The sequence below is a fragment of the Nicotiana sylvestris genome, chromosome 9 (genome assembly GCF_000393655.2).
Source record: "Nicotiana sylvestris chromosome 9, ASM39365v2, whole genome shotgun sequence".
Classification (NCBI taxonomy): Eukaryota; Viridiplantae; Streptophyta; class Magnoliopsida; order Solanales; family Solanaceae; genus Nicotiana; species Nicotiana sylvestris.
Window position 1 is genome coordinate 122,742,276 of NC_091065.1, and position 20,172 is coordinate 122,762,447.

At 37.9% G+C, this 20,172-nt stretch overlaps 1 protein-coding gene across 2 annotated transcripts; it reads right to left on the reverse strand.

Moving 5' to 3' along the window:
- Positions 1-8,930: 8,930 nt before the first annotated feature.
- On the reverse strand, positions 8,931-19,810 carry LOC104249904 (uncharacterized). 2 transcript variants are annotated; one of them, XM_009806444.2, is made up of 6 exons: positions 19,625-19,810; positions 19,363-19,450; positions 15,726-15,788; positions 15,585-15,632; positions 9,263-9,325; positions 8,931-9,144 (listed from the first exon to the last, which is right to left on the reverse strand). In XM_009806444.2, exons 2-6 carry the CDS (start codon positions 19,414-19,416, stop codon positions 9,094-9,096), a joined length of 279 nt encoding a protein of 92 aa, XP_009804746.1. In that variant the 5' UTR covers positions 19,417-19,450; positions 19,625-19,810; the 3' UTR covers positions 8,931-9,093. The 2 variants fall into 2 exon arrangements, with proteins under 2 accessions (XP_009804746.1, XP_009804728.1); XM_009806426.2 differs by having other exon boundaries at positions 19,363-19,462; positions 19,625-19,799.
- Positions 19,811-20,172: the final 362 nt, after the last annotated feature.

Below are 20,172 nucleotides of genomic sequence, written 5' to 3' on the forward strand. Positions count from 1 at the left end.
TTTTGAACATGGTTCTAATCTATAAGAGGTTTGGTACCAGCACCAGTTTTGTTTTGGGAAGTAATGGTGGTCATCAGTTCCTACTGTGAGTGTTGAAGTGATGGGGTATATCATGTGAGTACATCTTGGGTTATGGGTATGACTTGATACAACTTGTTCAGACTTATACAGTGTGTAGATGTGGAATTCGGGTCTTGTAATGAATTATGGATGATAAAGATTAGGTTCTAAGGTTTAAGGACCAAGGTCGAAATAAGGATCTCTAGTTATGTTGTGTTGGCGGGCTTATGTGCATTAGGGTGACGTGGGATCACCCACGGGTTTATACATAGTAAGGTTATACCATGATTCGATAGCTTTGGAACGACTCCTGGCACGTTCGAGGGCGAACGTATGTTTAAGTGGTGGAGGATATAACGACCCAACTAGTCATTTTGAGTATCTACACTTTGCTCAATGTATTGAGGGCTTGAGTATCTCCGCATGATGTATTATGACTTGCGTAAATCGTTGGTGTTGGTTTTCAATTTATCCGGAATCGATTTGGAAGAATGAACTTCAAGATTTAAGCTCTAAGCTGGAAGAGTTGACCAAGTAGTACATTTTAGCATTTGACCTCGGAATGGAGTTCTGTTAGCTCCGTTGGGTGATTTTGGACTTAGGAGCGCGTCTGGATTGTAATTTGGAGATCAGTAGTCAAATTAGTCTCGAAATGGCGAAAGTTAGATTTTTGGGGAGTTTGACCCGGAGTGGACTTTTTATATCAGGGTCATATTTTGATTCCAGAAGTTGGAATAGGTCTGTAATGGTAAATGTGACTTGTGTGCAAAATTTGAGGTCAATTGGAGGTGATTTGACAGGTTTCGGCATCGGTTGTAGAAGTTGAAGTTTTAAAGTTTATTGATTTTGACTTGTGGTGTGATTCATCGTTTTGAGGTTGTTATGCATGACTTGAAGCTTTGAGTAAGTTCGTTTAGTCATATTGAACTTGTCAGCAAAATTTGGCGCCATTTGGAATTGATGCGATATGGTTCGGACGATTGGTTGTGATTCTAGAAGTTCTTGAAGTTTAGTTTGATCTTCATGCGCTTTGGCATTTGATTCATTGTTTTAGAGGTTATTTTGATGACATGATTGCGCGAGCGAGTTTGTGTTGTGTTTCTGGACCTGGGTGTGTGGTTGGTTTGGATCCCCGAGGGCTCGGGTGAGTTTCAAATTAGTTTCGGAATGATTTTTAATAAACTTTTATTGCTGGTACTGGTATCATCGCATTTGCGATATTTTTGTCGCAAACGTGACTATCAAAATTGCGAAGTAGCCTCGCATTTGCGAAGCTGGGCTGTTGGGGAAAGGACTCGCATTTGCGAGGAATTTGCCGCTTTTGCGAGGCCTGTTGAGTTCACATTTGCGGACTTAGTATCGCATTGGCGATAAAGGCCTGAGCTGAGTTTGTTCGCATTTGAGACCAACTGGTCGCTTTTGTGAAGGTCCAGTGTTTGCATTTGCGACCTTTTTGGTCGCATTTGCGAAGGCAGCACAAAATTTCAATCTTTGCATTTGCGATGAGTTCTTCGCATTTACGGGGTTTGCATTTGCGGGGTTGGCATTTGTGAACCCCATGTCGCAAATGCGACATTTGTAGCCTGTTAAATGCTGAGAATTCCGAGACTTAACTTCATTTTGATATAATTTGAACCCTAGATTCGATGAGAGGCGATTTTGGGATGAGATTTTCTTACCAAATCATTGGGTAAGTGCCTCTAATAAATTCTCAACTATATTTCATGATTTTATATAAGTTTTAACATCAAATTCATGAGAAATCTAGGGGATTTTTTTGGGATTTTGTCTAAGTTTTGAAAAATGAAAATTGGGGTTTGTGAGTCAAATAGAATTTGGATTTGAAAACAAAATATATATTTGGACTCGTGAGGCTATGGGTAGTCAAGACCTACCCTTGGATCTGGGGTTTGACTTTTGTTGACTTTTTAGAAATCTAATAAAAATCACAGCTTTATTAATTGAAATTGTTTTCTCTTGCATTCTGTGATGTATTCAAGCCGTCTTTGGCTAGATTGAGTCGAGCGGAGGTGAATTGGTAAAGGAAAAAGCTAAATTTGAGTATTGAATTAGCCGAATTGAGGTAAGTGTCTTGTCTAACTTTGTTGAGGAAATTTTTCCTCCTATTTGATATTATTTGCCACATGTAGGGGTGATACATATATGAGGTGACGAGCATATATGTATGTGCCAGGGTTAATCATGCTTAAGGATAGATTATGTTATAATCATGTCCTGTAGAATTACGTGACCTTCTTGCTTCATGCCTTACTTGACTCTTAGATACTAAGAACATAGTATTAAAGACTTAGCTTATTACAAATTGATCAAATTGATGGAATTCTAAGAATACATTGATGTGCCTAATTCGGTTATCACTATGCGTAGTCATTAATACATTGATACAGCCGATCTTCTTGAGATACTAAATTCTATACTTGCGTTTTTTATCATTTGGGAGATTTATGGAAGTACTTGAATAAAACGATTCTTGAGGGTTCATTAAATTATCATTGGCTTGGAAAGTTGTGATTGGGATTTGTTTGGAATATTAGTTTAAACACTCCTCTTGATGTTATTTATGCTTCCTGCCTTGTTTGTCATTGATATACACGTGTTAGGTAAGGAAGAGTGTAAAGCACGAAGGGTAATGTCGTGTCATTGTTTATACATTATCATGTGAGGGAGAGTGTAAAGCACGAAGGGTGATAATGTGCCATATTATTTGAGAGTAAAAGTACGAAGGGTGATGCCATGCCATATTGTTGAGAGTAAAAGCACGAAGGATGATGTCGTGCCACTTCATATGAGAATAAAAGCACGAAGGGTGATGTTGTGTCATTTCATTTATATTGTTATGCTTTTATATTATCGTGAGATCATGGCATGATGGGTGTTTCCGTGTAGGCGAGGATGAGGGACATGCATTATGTTGTGATATCTGTTTTCTGTGTATATGTTCACGTCATTATCTTGAGTTGTTATTGTCGTATTTATAGACCTCATGTGACTTGTTGTTATTTTCATGTCCTTGCTCTCTATTTCAATCGTTATTGTGTTGTCCATATCTCCTACTTGTTTAATTTGCAAACACATGTCTATTTCCTGCTGTTATAATTATCTCCATGTCATGTCTATTCTGTTGCATTTTAGTACAAGTCCTTTTTCTATGTTAGTCATTCATGCCTCTACTTGTTAGCTTGTAAAAATCATGTGCTTCATTCTTATTTGTTATATCTGCACTTAGGCCTCCATCATGCTAGTTAATTGAAGTTGATATTCCTTGTTTTACAATTGTTGTCATTACTCACATGCTTTCCGCCTAGTCTTTTACTATTGCCCACATGTATATTCTCGTTCATTATTGCTACTTGTATTTCCTACTTTGTAATTCCTGTTATCGGTAATTTCTGTCATCTGGTTAGTTCTGTTATACGTATATTGGGTAAGGGTGAGATAAAAGCACAAAAGGTGTTGTCGTGTCATTGACTTGATATTTGAGTACATTCTTCATGCTATGAAAGTTATGAAGTGGCTGTCGTAGTTTATCGGTTTCATTCTAAGGAAAAGATTGGTCGAGGTATTGTAAGATGCTAAATTGTGATCACTGCTAGTATTCAGTTATTGTTTGTGTATTCATTCATGTATTCTTCTCTGTTATATCATGGTGTAGTTCTATTGAGGATTTACGATGCAGGTTTTATCTGTGAGTATCTTTAAAATTAAAAAGCCTCGTCACTACTTCGACAAGGTTAGGTAAGATACTTACCAGTTCATGGGGTCGGTTGTACTGATACTACACTTCTACACATTGCGTGCAGATTTGTAGAGCGGAGCTGCTGGTGATGTTGGGTGCTGACTTTGAAGATGTTCGTGCATTTCGGATATTGTTGCCACTTATCCTTGGTAGCTTAGATTTTGCTAATCTATTATGTAAATTTCAAATAGATCTTGTAATTATTTGTACTAGCTTTGTAAATTCAAAGTCTTAAAAGCTCATGGTTCGTACTACCAGTCCTTGGGTCAATTTGTAAATGTCCAGATAATTCTTCTCTATTTTTCATATAATCTCATTTGGATTCTATTTTCTGTTAGTTGGCTTACCTAGCGGGTTGAGTTAGATGCCATCACGATTGGTGGTTTTCAGGTCGCGACAACTAAAAATACTCAAAAAGGAGAATGATTAAAAGTTTAGTACAATCTCAAAAAGGTTATCTTAAAAATTTTTAATAAACAGTAAAAATAGTTTTAAAAAAATAAATAAAACTGGTTTCTTAAAATGAACAAGTATCCGATCTAGTTAAGTTAAATGGTAATAAAATCCAAGAAAAAGAACTTTGCATATTAAAAGAAAAGCTTCAAATCTAAAATGTAAATTTCATACCACACACATTATATATGTAAAGGCTTATTGTATACGGCCAAAATTGGGGAGTTCGATTTTGAGGCTACTATGCCTCCCCACGCCTAACCTCGAAGAAGCCCAAAGCATAGCGTGGGGTGCGACCCCGAGGTGTGTCCCCCGAGGGAGCATATCAAAGGCTCACTGTGGTCGACCTCGGAGCAGTACAATCAATGATAGTTATAGAAAGGCGGGAAAATTTCCAAATACACGTGGTTAGAACTGACCAAGTCTGCAAGAATAATACAAATCCGTACTAAGTCATTATACAGTTGTACCAATAGCATTTCCTTGTTATTATTAGGCATGTACTATGTTCGGATTCCCCTTCCTATTAAAGGGGACCCTTGTCATCTTGTAAGAGGATTCAGATTATTACACAACATAGTGAATAGAATACAACATTCTCTGCTCTTTGCTAACATTATTGTTCTTCACATTTATTGCTTATTCTTTCATTGTTCATTTATTGTTCTTCATTTGTTGATCATTATTAACCGCATAAGGCCATCTTTGAGGCCCTCATCGTCATTAATTCTTCATCAATTGGTCATTGCTATTAACCCCATCTTGACCTCGAGGCTCTGCTCCAGCCAGTTCGAGGCCCAACCTTGTGACCCTATTGGTTTGCATTTCTTATTTTCTTTGCTTACTCTTAGCATCTATTTCCTAACAACTAGTATTAAGATAAATCGCGTACTTTTAGAACCACAAAAATAAATATAATTGTAGTTACCATTTTCAAGGTAAACAGTTTGGCACCCACCGTGGGGCTAAAAATAATAGTTATTTTGGTGCTAGTTTTCTGATAACACACGTTACTCTTCACACTTTTTATTGTCAAAGATTCTTTGATTTCAGGCTCAATCATGTCTAGCACACAAAATGTACCTCTTCACGATAGTGAAGAACTTGGAGAAAACAACGGCATAGGGCTGGGTGTACCACCCGTAAACCCTGAGGGAGTACCAAATGTGGAGCTAGTTGATATCAACTCCCACAACGTTCTAAACATGGAAGCAGGCGCATACCCCGTAACTTGGAGAAGGCCTGGTCATACAACATCGTGAAATATAGCACGAAGGAAAGAAGTTAGGAGAACAAAGATCAAAACTCAAGGCGCAAAGGTTATGTCAAAATCACCTATTTTTGGAGTTTCGCAGCCTCCTCGAGAGCGAGTGGGGCATCGAGATCATCATCCTCTTTAACGTCGGAAAGAAATCTCCAAACATCTCATCCTCCCCCCGGAATGCCCCTACATCAGTGTTCTCCCTGTTCTAGGCATCCCGTATTTGCCTTGGGGAAAATGACGGGCCTGATTGAAGACCGCCCATGACATCAACCTCTATCGAGGCTTCTTCTTGCCCTCGAAGGGCCTTAGAGTTGGATCCTCCAAATGCGCTGAACAAGTGTTCATCAGCACAAGTTGAATCTTCTTCCGTAATCGCCTCGGGAACTGCACACAAACCCTCCTCGAAGGGTTCCTCATTACAAGGTGGGACCGCATCGGCCACCTCTGACTCGGCAGTCTTCTGCACGACAACCGTCGAAGCATCAGTGCTTTGTCTTGCCCTATGTATCAATGGGCATCCGTCATCGTCTTCAACACGAAGACTCTCAACCGCTGCCGAAGATAGGACCGTTGCATCGGTCCTATTTCGAGCCTTGGCTCTTTTTGGTTTTGGGGACTCCGTCAGCGTCTCCTCCTTTCTCTTTTTATCTTTGGCAGGCCTTTGAGTCTCCTCGTCGCCAAGAGGAGGTGGTCTCATTGAAACGGCTTCCCCGAGGCCTACACATGCATAAAATGTCAAACACACCGCTATGAAATCCATTCATAAGGGATTTAGAAGTGATAATAGAGATGGCGTACCATGATATTTGGCCTCCCATCGAGTTTTGGCCAGATCATGCCAAATGCGCTTATCATATGGAGAGGTGGAGTCTAAAAGTCTAACCCAGCCCGGGAGGTCGTTGACCGTGCCAGAGAACTACATGGTGGCTAAGCAATCAGAGAGAAATCAATTCAAATAACAAAGGAGTTAGTTTGAAAGAGGAAAAGAGGACATTCAGATGATAAAAGATTCTCGGTGTAACGACACTTACGCCTTATATTCCATTCTTCGGGGAATGGCATCTTCTCGGCAGGGATGAGGTCCGAAGTTCTGACTCGAACAAAGCAGTTCATCCACCCCCGATCCTTATCTTAATCGGTATTGGCAAAAAATGCTTTGGCAGACCGATGCCGCAGTTTGACTAGGCCCCCTCGATAGAGGCGAGGGCTATACAATCTAATCAGGTGATCGAGGGTGAAAGACATCCCCTCGACCATGTTCGAGAAATGTCTAAGCAAATCGACGACTCTCCAAAAAGAAGGATAAATCTGACTGAGCGTCACTCGATATTCTTGACAAAAATCGAGGATCACCGGGTCTATCGATGGAGAAGAAGAGCTCACATGACCCAAAGTAAAGGGATACATATACACGCTGAGGAAACCAAGTTTATGCGTAGTTATATCCTCTTCCACAGAAAGGACCTCTACTTGTACCGCTTTTCCCCAGCGGAAATCTATTTTCACCGTCTTTATATACGTTATTAGACTAACATACCGAGACATGGGTTCGCATCATCCCGGTACTGAAGAAGGTTTATCAATCTTGAAGTCGGAGGCTGTATCGAAGGTCCCAGGAACACACTCCTCAACGCTGGGGGGCACTACCTTTTTGCTCTTAGACGAGCGTGACGAAGAAGGGGCTTCTCCTTTTGGAGGTACTATTTTAGAAGTTTTTGCCATAGTTGTAACAAAAGTTTCAAAGCAAGTTGACAAAGAATTGAACACGGAAGAAGGGTGAAGGCAGGAAACTGTTAACGAGGATTTGAAGATTTGAAGATGTTGCAAAGGTTTGAAAGATAGAGAATTGAAGTATTTATAAGTCACTGGGAGGAGTTGAAAGGGCGACCAATAGCGGTTCGTGGGCTTTTCAAGAACCGTGTTTAATAAGACCCATGTATAACTTTTTTGCCACGCTATTTAATGATCTCACGTGGCTGACGTCATAATGGGGGAATCGAAGAGGCAAGAACTAAGATTGTTTCTTATCATTTCATTCTAAGAAACGCGGGGACTATCTGTATACGGCCAAAATTGGTGAGTTTGATCTTGGGGCTACTATGCCTCCCCACACCTAACCTCGAAGAAGCCCAAAGCAGAGCGTGAGGTGCGGCCCCGAGGTGTGTCCCCCGAGGGAGCATATCGAAGGCTCACTATGGTCGACCTCGGAGCAGTACAATCGATGATCGTTATGGAAAGACGAGAAAATTCTCAAATACACATGGTTAGAGCTGACCAGGTCTACAAGAATAGTACAAATCCGTACTAAGTCATTATACAATTATACCAATGGCATTTCCTCGTTATTATTAGACATGTACTATGTTGGGATTTTCCCTCTTATATAAAGGGGACCCTTGTCATCTTGTAAGAGGATTCGGATTATTACAAAACATAGTGAATACAATACAACATTCTCTGCTCTTTGCTAACACTGTTGTTCTTCACATTTATTGCTTATTCTTTCATTGTTCATTCATTGTTCATTTATTGTTCTTCATTTGTTGCTCATTATTAACCGCAAAAGGCCATCTTTGAGGCCCTCGCCGTCATTAATTCTTCATCAATTGTTCATTGCTATTAACCCCATCTAAACCTCGAGGCTCTGCTCTAGCCAGCTCGAGGCCCAGCCTTGTGACCCTATTGGTTTGCATTTTTTATTTTCTTTGCTTACACTTAGTATCTATTGCCTAACAACTAGTATTATGATAAATCGCGTATTTTTAGAACCACAAAATTAAATATAATTGTAGTTACCATTTTCAAGGTAAACACTTATGATAATGTTTGAGGCCACAAATATTATTGAGTCGTTCATGTTATTCCAATAAATCGCAAAATATAATATCAACTTATACAAATGCTCAAAACATGAATTGAGACACGATACTCAAAACAATGGGCTGAGTTATCACAATTTGTCATGAACAGGACTTTCTTTTACATTTAAAATACTATAGAGTTAAGTATTCACGCAGAAAAGTCGAACTCGTTGTATTTGTGACAGTATCTGTATTAGGGGGCTCCCCCTTATTTCCTCTCTCTTGTATTTCTTGTATGTATTTTGAAGGTTTAGGTTTATGTACTCCCCCTCTAATGTGATTTTTGTTCAATAGCATACCAGGTAGAGATTGAGGCCAAACACCCCGCGGTTAGTTTAAAAAAAGAGATTTTTTTTTTTATTGTTCTTCTCATAGAGACAAGATTAATCAATAAAAAAAGGTCAAATTAAAGAGAACACTAATAAGAAGGCGCCTCGTCCGTTGGAAATCGCCTAAATATGCAGCAAACTTCTTGTTTGATTTTCGCCCTAAAACTGGGAAAATAATAATTTTGAAATGCTCAAGCAATGAGAGATTTTAGAAGTGCCATTTGTAATTATATCCAAATCCAGTTGAAGAGAGTATATAGTTAACTATGCAAAACAAAATATGCATTTGTGGGTAACGTATATATTATCTACTTAGTCTGCAGGAACATTATATAACCAGCATTCTGAAGTGGGCAGAGGTCCAACATGTCAAGATGTACAAGCAGGTCTTCGAGGAGGTAGTTGTTGATGAGCTGTTCTCTGTTACATTTCAAATTACATTCATTAGATTTCTCACTTTTAAATGAAGTTGAAATTTGAAAAAGTTAAATACATAAAAGCACATAATTCAAATAGTTTGTGTAGAAGTTAGAATTACTTGCAACTTGGGACGCAATGTCTCAATAACAACTGCTGATTTCTTATCAACTCCTGCACCTTGCTGTATCCATATAAAAAGCACCAGCATAACAAATCAGAAGAAATCAATAAGCATTTCACAATTTTATACGTGTAGGATAAAAGGTTGCAGTTTAACCCTGAACCCAGTACTTTTGACATGAAGCATAAAAAATTATTAAAATTACAATAAATAATAAATATGAACCCATAATTTTTAAAAATATAATGGGTTCAATGGTAAAAACGTTAAAGATTGAACTCATATAGTTTAAATCATGAAGCCGCCTCTGAGCTTAACCATTAAATTACTTCACAACTTTCCTTTTCCGTGTGTTTGGTTCTAAAAATATTTTTCAATTACCTAATGTCTAATTCGCTTAAATATTTTTAAAATATATTTTCCTTATAAACTTATTTTTTTCTGATTTCGGAAAATAACTTCCCTATTAAAATAAGAAAATATTTTTTGAAACTCTCTTTTAACACACCCAGCCTCATCCCTGGTTTTTCCTATCCCCCTCCCCCCCCCCAAACCATTGCCTACCCTAAGTCCCACACACCCCACCATCGGCACCCCCTCGGCCCGAGACCCCGCCTCCCTTGCCACTGGCCCTGACCTCCCGCGAACTCGATTGCCTGAACCAAACCTCCCCCTTAGCCGCCCCCACCCACCTCGTTCCACATATTGTTTACTTAGATTATATATTCTTGGGATAATATTTTCTGTTTATTAATCAAATACGAGAAAATAAATAAAATACCACTTATCTTTTCAGAAAAATATTTTCCTTTCGTGTCAAACACACTATTCATCCTTATTTAATTCTAAAGATTTTCATAAGGAAAAAAGAGACAAAAGGAATTGAAGTGAAATTTTACAAGATTGGACCTATTATCAAACCCAAGTAGCACTTAGTTATGGAGTGAGAATTTCGGACAAACCCAACTTTAAATTCAGGAGTCATTTCTCTTAGAACCATAATTCTTGCATATCATAGGGACACCCCTAGATTTTTTCTTAGTCATAGAAATTCCCCCATCTAAAATTTATTGTTGCTCTTGTTGAAGTTTGGCAAAATGCCAAAGTCCCACATTGGTTGGGAGTTAAGTTTGGGGGGATTTTTCCCCTATAAAAGAAGGCCTAATGTTTAGGATTGAAACACACCTCTCATTTGCCTTCTCATCTGTTTAAGGCATTTGTATCTTCTCTCTTTAGTATTATTTCACTTGTATTTTTGGAGTGAAATAAAATATTGGTTGTGTCCGAGGAGTAGGCAAAATTAGCCGAACCTCGTAAATTCTGGTGTTCCCTTTATTGTTGTTTTATTGTCTTATTTATTATTTGGTGGCTGTCATAATTTTTGGTATAGTAGTTGTGACTTATTCACACTATATACATTTGGCTTCCGCAACAATTGGTATCAGAGCCAAGGTACTGTCTAAGTATGCTCTGTGGTTGCAGCATAGTCTGATCTTCCACATCAGAAAAGATTTATCTTGGTAACTGAGTCAAGGTTCTGTCTGAGTATGCTCTGTAGTTGCAGCTTAGTCTGATCTTCTACATCAGAAAGGAAATAATCTTGATTTGTGTCGTCAGCTATTAAATAATATTTGTGTCAAATATGGGGGACAATAAACAAGAAGAATCTACATCAAGTGTCAACAATACGTCATCATTGGCATCTTCGCTTATGACAAGAATTGTGTCAAATGCGAAATTTGCGGTAGAAATTTTTGACGGGTCCGGACATTTTGGGATGTGGCAAGGCGAGGTTCTAGATGTCCTTTTTCAACAAGGGCTAGATCTGGCCATTGAAGAAAAGAAACCAGATGTTATTGGAGAAGAAGATTGGAGAATTATCAACCGTGTTGCTTGCGGTACCATTCGATCCTACCTTGCTAGAGAGCAGAAATATCCATACACAAAGGAAACTTCTGCAAGTAAATTATGGAAAGCACTGGAGGATAAATTTTTGAAGAAAAACAGTCAAAATAAATTGTACATGAAGAAGAGACTGTTTCACTTCACCTATGTTCCTGGTACCACGATGAATGAACATATCACCAGTTTCAATAAGTTGGTCACAGATTTGCAAAATATGGATACAACTTATGATGATGGTGACTTGGCCTTAATGTTGTTGGCGTCACTTCCTGATGAGTACGAGCACCTTGAAACTACTCTACTCCATGGAAATGACGAAATTTCTCTCAGAGAAGTTTGTTCAGCTTTGTACAGCTATGAACAAAGAAAGCGAGAAAAACAGAAGGGCGGAGAAGGAGAAGCACTGTTTGTGAGGGGTCGTCCTCAAAATCAAACGAGGACAAAGAAGGGAAGATCCAAGTCAAGATCCAGACCCAGTAAAGATGAATGTGCCTTTTGTCGAGAAAAAGGGCACTGGAAGAAAGACTGTCCGAAGTTGAAGAATAAGGCCAAACATAACAATGGAAAGGCTATTATGGATTCAAATGTAGCTGATTGTGATGATTCAGACTTCTCATTAGTTACAACAGAGTCATCAACATCATCAGACATATGGTTGATGGACTCGGCTTGTAGCTATCATATGTGTCCCAACAGGGACTGGTTCATGGAATTTCAAGAAGGAGAATATGGAGTCATCCACACAGCGGATAACAGCCCTCTTACCTCATATGGCATTGGTTCAATACGATTAAGGAACCATGATGGAATGATCAGAACATTGATAGATGTTCGATATGTACCGGATTTGAAGAAGAATCTCATCTCTGTGGGAGCCCTAGAATCAAAAGGGTTCAAAATCATTGCAGAAAATGGAGTGATGAGAGTATGCTCCGGTGCACTAGTGGTAATGAAGGCTAATCGGAAGAATAATAATATGTACCGCTATCGTGGCAGTACAGTTATTGGGACAGCGACAGTAACATCCAGTGACGACAAAGAGGCAGAAGCAACCAAGCTATGGCACATGCGCTTGGGACATGCTGGAGGAAAATCCTTGAAAACTCTATCAGATCAAGGATTGTTAAAAGGAGTAAAGGCTTGCAACTTGGAGTTTTGTGAGCATTGTGTTAAAGGGAAACAGACAAGGGTTAAATTTGGTACAACGATCCATAATACTAAAGGCATTTTGGATTATGTACACTCTGATGTTTGGGGTCCTTCCAAAACACCTTCATTGGGTGGGAAGCACTATTTTGTAACCTTTGTTGATGATTTTTCCCGAAGAGTATGGGTGTATACAATGAAGAGCAAAGATGAAGTGTTGGGAATTTTTCTCAAATGGAAGACGATGGTGGAGAATCAGACAGGCAGGAGAATCAAGTGTATTCGCACAGACAATGGAGGTGAATACAAAAATGATCATTTCAATAAGGTCTGTGAAAATGATGGCATCATCCGACACTTCACTGTTAGACATACACCACAACAGAATGGAGTGGCAGAACGTATGAACCGGACCTTGCTGGAGAAGGTACGGTGTATGTTGTCCAATGCTGGCTTGGGCAAAGAATTTTGGGCTGAGGCAATTACATATGCATGCCACCTCATTAATCGTCTACCATCTGCTGCTATTGATGGCAAAACACCATTTGAAAAATGGTACGGAAAACCTGCTGTAGATTATAACTCTTTGCACGTGTTTGGCTCAACTGCATATTATCATGTGACAGAGTCAAAATTGGATCCAAGGGCAAAGAAGGCTATTTTTATGGGAATTACTTCTGGAGTCAAAGGATATCGCTTATGGTGTCCTATGACAAAGAAAGTAATATTCAGCAGAGATGTTACCTTTGATGAATTTGCTATGGTAAATAAGGTAACAGAAGATACCAAACAAAATGAAGGTGCTTCTAAGCAGGTGGAGTTTGAGGGAAAATTTATTTTTCCTACACAAGAAGCAGAGGAGGAAACAAATGAAGATTACCCTCTGGAAGGAGAGCCAGTAGAGGAGATTCCAACTCAGGAATCTCAACAACAACTTGAATCAATAGCAACCAGCAGGCCAAAAAGAACAATAACGAAACCTGTTCGTCTCATAGAGACGGTTGCTTGTGCAACCTCAATTGTAGCTGATGATGTTCCTACTACTTATAAAGACGTTGTCCAAAGTTCAGAAGAAGATAAGTGGAGGATTGCCATGAATGATGAAATACAGTCCCTTCATCAGAATCATACATGGAGATTGGCCAATCTCCCGAAGGGAAAGAAAGCAATTGGGTGCAAATGGGTATTTGCAAAGAAGGAAGGATTTCCTAACCAAGTAGATGTTCGCTACAAAGCAAGATTGGTGGCCAAAGGATATGCTCAAAAGGAGGGAATTGATTACAATGAAGTGTTTTCTCCAGTTGTAAAACATTCCTCCATTAGAATTATGTTGGCTTTGGTAGCACAATTGGATTTGGAACTAGTTCAGATGGATGTAAAAACTGCGTTTTTACATGGAAACTTGGAGGAGGAAATCTACATGACTCAGCCAGAAGGATTCAAAGTTGCTGGAAAAGAAAATATGGTGTGCAAACTTGAAAAATCGTTGTACGGATTGAAACAATCTTCTAGACAATGGTACAAGCGATTTGACGAGTTTATGTTGCGGCAAGGGTACAAGAGAAGCAAATACGATCATTGTGTGTATTTGCACAAGCTTAAAGATGGTTCCTTTGTATATCTTCTCCTATATGTTGATGATATGTTGATAGCTTCCAAGAATTTGGAAGAAATTGATAAGTTGAAGATTCAACTGAAGAAGGAGTTCGAGATGAAGGATTTGGGTGAGGCAAAGAAAATTCTTGGCATGGAGATAATTAGAGATAGACGTTCAAAGAAACTCTGTTTATCTCAAAAGGAATATTTGAAGAGAGTACTTCAACGTTTTGGCATAGATGACAAGACTAAGCCAGTTAGTACTCCACTTGCTTCCCATTTTAAGCTAAGTACTACTATGTCGCCAATGGATGAAGCTGAACGAGAGTATATGTCAAAGGTACCATACGCAAATGTTGTTGGTAGCTTGATGTATGCAATGGTTTGCACAAGGCCTGACATTTCACAAGCTGTTGGAGTTATTAGCAGATATATGCACAATCCAGGGAAGGAGCATTGGCAAGCTGTGAAGTGGATTCTACGGTATATTCATAATACTGTAGATGTCGGGTTAGTTTTTGAGCAGGAAGACAATCAGTCTGTAGTTGGATATTGTGACTCAGATTTTGCGGGTGATATGGACAAACGAAGATCAACTACTGGTTATGTGTTTACTTTTGCAAAGGCACCAGTTAGTTGGAAGTCTACTTTGCAGTCAACAGTTGCTTTGTCTACAACAGAGGCAGAATACATGGCTATTACAGATGCTGTGAAAGAGGCAATTTGGCTTCAAGGATTGCTAAAGGAGCTTGGTGTTGAACAAAAAGGTATCACAATTTTTTGTGATAGTCAAAGTGCTTATTCAATTAGCGAAGAACCAAGTTTATCATGCAAGGACGAAGCACATTGATGTTCGGTATCATTTCGTACGCGAAATCATAGAAGAAGGTGGAGTCACGGTGAAGAAAATTCATACTACAGAGAATCCTGCTGATATGCTGACAAAGGTGGTGACTGCGGTCAAGTTTCAACATTGTTTGGATTTGATCAACATTGTTGAACACTGAAGATTGAAGATGAAGACACAACCAAAATTTGTTATTGAGAGAGAATTGAAAATGTGGAATTTTGCCAAGGTGGAGATTTGTTGAAGTTTGGCAAAATGCCAAAGTCCCACATTGGTTGGGAGTTAAGTTTGGGGGGATTTTTCCCCTATAAAAGAAGGCCTAATGTTTAGGATTGAAACACACCTCTCATTTGCCTTCTCATCTGTTTAAGGCATTTGTATCTTCTCTCTTTAGTATTATTTCACTTGTATTTTTGGAGTGAAATAAAATATTGGTTGTGTCCGAGGAGTAGGCAAAATTAGCCGAACCTCGTAAATTCTGGTGTTCCCTTTATTGTTGTTTTATTGTCTTATTTATTATTTGGTGGCTGTCATAATTTTTGGTATAGTAGTTGTGACTTATTCACACTATATACATTTGGCTTCCGCAACAGCTCTAACTTAACCAAGTCTTAATTAACATCTCAATAGCCAGAGAGAATATTCATTTTAATTGTGTGTTTTTCATATCTTATGAAAAAGTCTTTTTTTCATGAGTAGAACCAAGGTAGAGCAAAAATAACAACAAATGAAGAGATTTTGTAATTTAATGTCCAACAATAAGCTAAAAGGAAATTTAAGTTTCATATAATTCAAGTATTTAATAGGGTTTAAATTAATAAGTACCTTGCATAGAGCCCAATCTGCGGAATCAAAGAAGGCACGTTCATGGTCCTGCATCCACAACATTACAAGTGGTTGTCAATTTTTAGTCAAAAAGCTTTTTATTTAAAACTTTTTGGAGAAAAAAGAAAGTATAAAACTTGCCTTTGAAATCAAAGGCTTCTTCTTTGGCACAAGTCCTCCATATTTTTTACCAGTGGCAGTGGTCTACAAAATTTAGCATCAGTACCAATTATACAAAAGAGACGTTGAATCAAAAAACAACTCATAAAATTACAAATGATAGTGTAAACTGTAAAGCATGGAACATGGGCTAAAGATCGCAAATCCAGCTGCAAAATGAGGACTACTTCATACACATTTTCTATTTGTTTTTTTCAAGGGAAAATGAGGAAGGAGATTACAACATGGGAAATCAATCTCTTACAAAAAAAACAAGGTGAAATTTAGGTAGACAATCAACTGGACTACTAAGATATTCTGCATTTTCTAGCTCTAGTTACCAGTCGACGACCAAATAATTGGTCATTAAGTTCATACTATAGAAAACATGTCCAACTTGTTTTTAACCCTAATGTTCGTAGTACATAAAGTAGGGAAAATGAAAACGATTTTCAGTGAAAAGAAGCTTCTGATTATTCCAAACTAAGTCAATTTTCAATTTAAGAATCTTTTATAAAACTTAAGACGTGACTAGCACATCCCCTAGTTAGATGTTTCATTCAATGTTTAATTTGCTTGATTTTCGGCCCCTTAAAGAATCGAATTTGTTTCTAATTCTCCTTTTTCTTTTTCATTTATATTCCTATAATTAACCTGAATTTCGGTTATTAATCTCATTAAAAAGTGATAAACTCGCAAGTTTAAGAATGGCAATAGGGTGGGTGAAGGTCCGCAGACGGTCAGTCAACTAATGAAGAATATAAATAAATCCGATTCCTGTCACGCTAAATCTCTTCTCCACCCTACTATTGCCGCACTTACACTAGCCCATTATTGCTTATCCACACCTAAGGCACAAATGACTCGCCCAAGGTTGGGCTAGTCATTGACCCGCCCATTTATTATTTTTAGCCCATTTAAAATTGAACTGATTTTTAGTCCAAATTGATCCATGAGTAATTTTACCAAAATATCTTAAAAATAAATTTATTTATTGTTTGATATGTTTATATGACCATAGAAAAAGAAAAAAGTCTTATTTGCAATTATACAATTCATAAAAAAATAACACATATTAAGTAAAGATTGATAAGAGTTGGGGGATTGGGTTATGACCCAAATTTTAGCCTATCTTGACCTAACTCATATTAGCCCAAGTCATTTTTGGACAGATTATTTGACCCGCCCAATTATTAACTCAACCCATTTTTACCCGATCAAAATCAATTCAAGCCCACCCATTTGACACCTCTATCCACACCATATCTTAGCGCCGACACATTTTAACCATAACGTGCCAATTTATTGAATTTTAAGGCTTTAAGCTATGGGTCGCAATGTTTACGGAGTAAAATCTTAATAGCAAAACCGATTTAGGGACCACTCTTTTTGCAGGCTGCACGTGATTGCTTTGCCCTTCAACCCCACAAGTACTACTACTGCTACAACAACAATGATATACCCTGTATTATTCTATACTGTAGAGTCTGGAGAAGATATTATGTACGCAGACCGAGGGTTTATTCGAAACAACTTCTCTATTCCAATAGACCTTCGGCTCAAAAAAGCATAGACACCACATTAATAAAAATATAGACAAGAAGGGACATCATACTCAACCCACAAAATCTAAATAATATTCCGCGTTCATTTTTGCTATATTTTTCTAATAAAATGTCTCAATTTATTATTTGGGCCACATTTATAGTATTACAAAGAAGATCGTATATATGGAGCCAAGAATCGAATATGACTACTAATGCAGTTACAAGATAATGTGACTTGTGGCCACTCCTAATCTATCAACATATGAACCTTCTTTGTCTTATTTAATTCTTTTCTAATTATGTTTGGTACTTGCAAGATGATTTAATAATTATCACATAAAAGAAAAATAATTTTTCTTTTGAGTGGAAGACAATAAAAAATAAATTGCACAACAAGGTTAAAGTTTTTTTTTTTTTTCTTTTTCTTTTTTCCTAGCACAGGGCGGCTACCCAACTTAGACGATTCACATGGTAAGTGCCTTAGTGGTGGTTATAGCGATAACTGTCGATTAAGGGAGTTAGGTCCAATAACACATGCTTCATCTATACTCTTTTCATACTTTAAGGGTGTGTTTGGTAAGAAAGAAAAATGTTTTCCATGCCCATTCAAATACGTTCATATAAATTGGAAGTTGGAACGGAGGTAGTAGCCTTAATTGCCTTAATACAAATTTAATTGCCACCGGCACTAAGCATTTTTGTACTTGCAAAATTTTCTTTGACGAGAGAGTAGATATTGTGGTTGCACCTATACAACTTTTAATTGGGAGAAATTCAAAGATAGCCAAATTTACAAGTGGCCGTTCAAATATAGCTCAGTTTCAAAAGCAATCAAAATTTACCCACTTTTTATGTAAAGATAAATCTGAACGAAAATACTGTTCAAAACCCAAAAAATACGCCGGTATATTATACTGGAGTACTTGAACTCCAACATATTATACTGGAGTTCCAGAATAAGTATGTTGGAACTCCAGCATAATATGATGGAGTTCCAGCATAAGTACACTAGAACTCCAACATAATATACTGGAGTTCCAGCAAGTATATTGGTCCAGCATAATATACTGGAGTTTAGAGCACCGGTGCTCCAATCTCCAGTATATTATACTGGAGCCAGCAAAGTATACGGGTTCAGCATAATATGCTGGAGTTCATACACAGGTGCACCGAACTCCAGTATATTATGCTGGACCGGTCTCTGTTGCAGCAAAATAGTGGCTATTTTTCATTGACTTGGTAAATGCTGGTTATTTTTGAATAACCAGTCCGAAAACTAGCTATATCGTGCTATTTTTGCCTCTTAACTGCCACGGCCCACCGGCACTAAATATCTTGGGAGAAATTCAAAAATAGCCAAATTTACAAGTGGTCATTCAAAAATAGCCACAGTTTCAAAAGTAATCGAAATTTAGCAATATATTGGAACTCCAATCTAATATATTGGATATAATATACTGGAGTTTGGAGCACCGGTGTTCCACTCTCCAGTATATTATACTAGAGCCAGCAAAGTATACCGGTCCTGCATAATATGTTGAAAGTTCATACACAGGTGCATCGAACCCCAGTATATTATGCTGGACCGGTCTCTGTTGCAGCAAAATAGTGACTATTTTTCAATGACTTGGCAAATGCTAGCTATTTTTGAATGATCAGTCCGAAAACTAGCTAAACCGTACTATTTTAACAAATATCTTTTGTACTTGCATCAAACAAACCGTTGTTAACTCAAGTTTTGTGAAGAAAAGAGTTAAAGACGATAGACCATATTAGCAATCAAGAATATTGATGAAGCCAGAGAAATGCTCCTTAACCAAAGTAGCAAGAAAAAATTGGAGGACCAAAAAAAAAATGCAAAGATTTCATCTTATATAGAAAAGTGAGGGCAGCCCGGTGCACTAAGCTCCCGCGCATATGCACGGGATCCGAGGAAGGACCATACCACAAAGGTTTATCGTACGCAGCTTTACCCTGCATTTCTGCAAGAGGTTGTTTCCACCGGCCCGTGACCTTTTGGTCACATGGGGTAATTTTACTAGTTACCCGAATAAAATAAATTTTTCAAGTACCTCGTGATCTTGAGAGGAGACAGAAAACTCTTCAATACTGCTGCTATCTGCCATCTTAGTATGTTACCACCACCAGTCTAGCCCTCCCCTGTTTTATCCACTTACCATAAACATATTTATAAGTTTATAGAATCGGAGAACGGTAGAGTTGTTGTTGTTGTTGTTGTTGTGTGGGTGTGGGTGGGGGGGGGATAGAGTGTGCAGCCCTAATCCAAACAGAAGGCCATAAAATAAATGAAATAAAAAGGGAATCTTCCATTACCTCGAAGCAGAGGAGATAACAAGAGCAAGCAAAGGCAGAAATATGGAGAATAGGCTAAGGAAGAAGAAACGGTGGGAAAGAGGGGGAGTTTGGTGTTGGGAGAAAAGGATTGTTTGACTACAAGAGAATGAGATGAGAAATTTATAATTTTGGCCCGTCCATCATGTATTCTTTTAGGGTTCGCCTGATTCTCTAATCATATTTGAGTTTTTATTTAAAGAAAAGGCAAAATATTTATATAACTGATATTATTTTTATTAATATTTGATTAATTATTTTCTTAAAGAAAAATATTTTTGCACTTAGGGTTAGAGAATCATGTTTATTTTTTGGATAGTTTTATAGTCTCTTTTTTATAGTAGATTATTTATCTCCTCTCATATGGATGCAAGTCAAATTAAATGACGTTATAATATTCTTTTTTAGTAAATTATTATTTTATTATATGATTTATTATCGTTTTGTCAGTTTTTGCATGACCTTTAATTATTTCGATCTCAACATATTATTCATACTTATTGCTTTCACTCTTAACTTTACAAATAAAT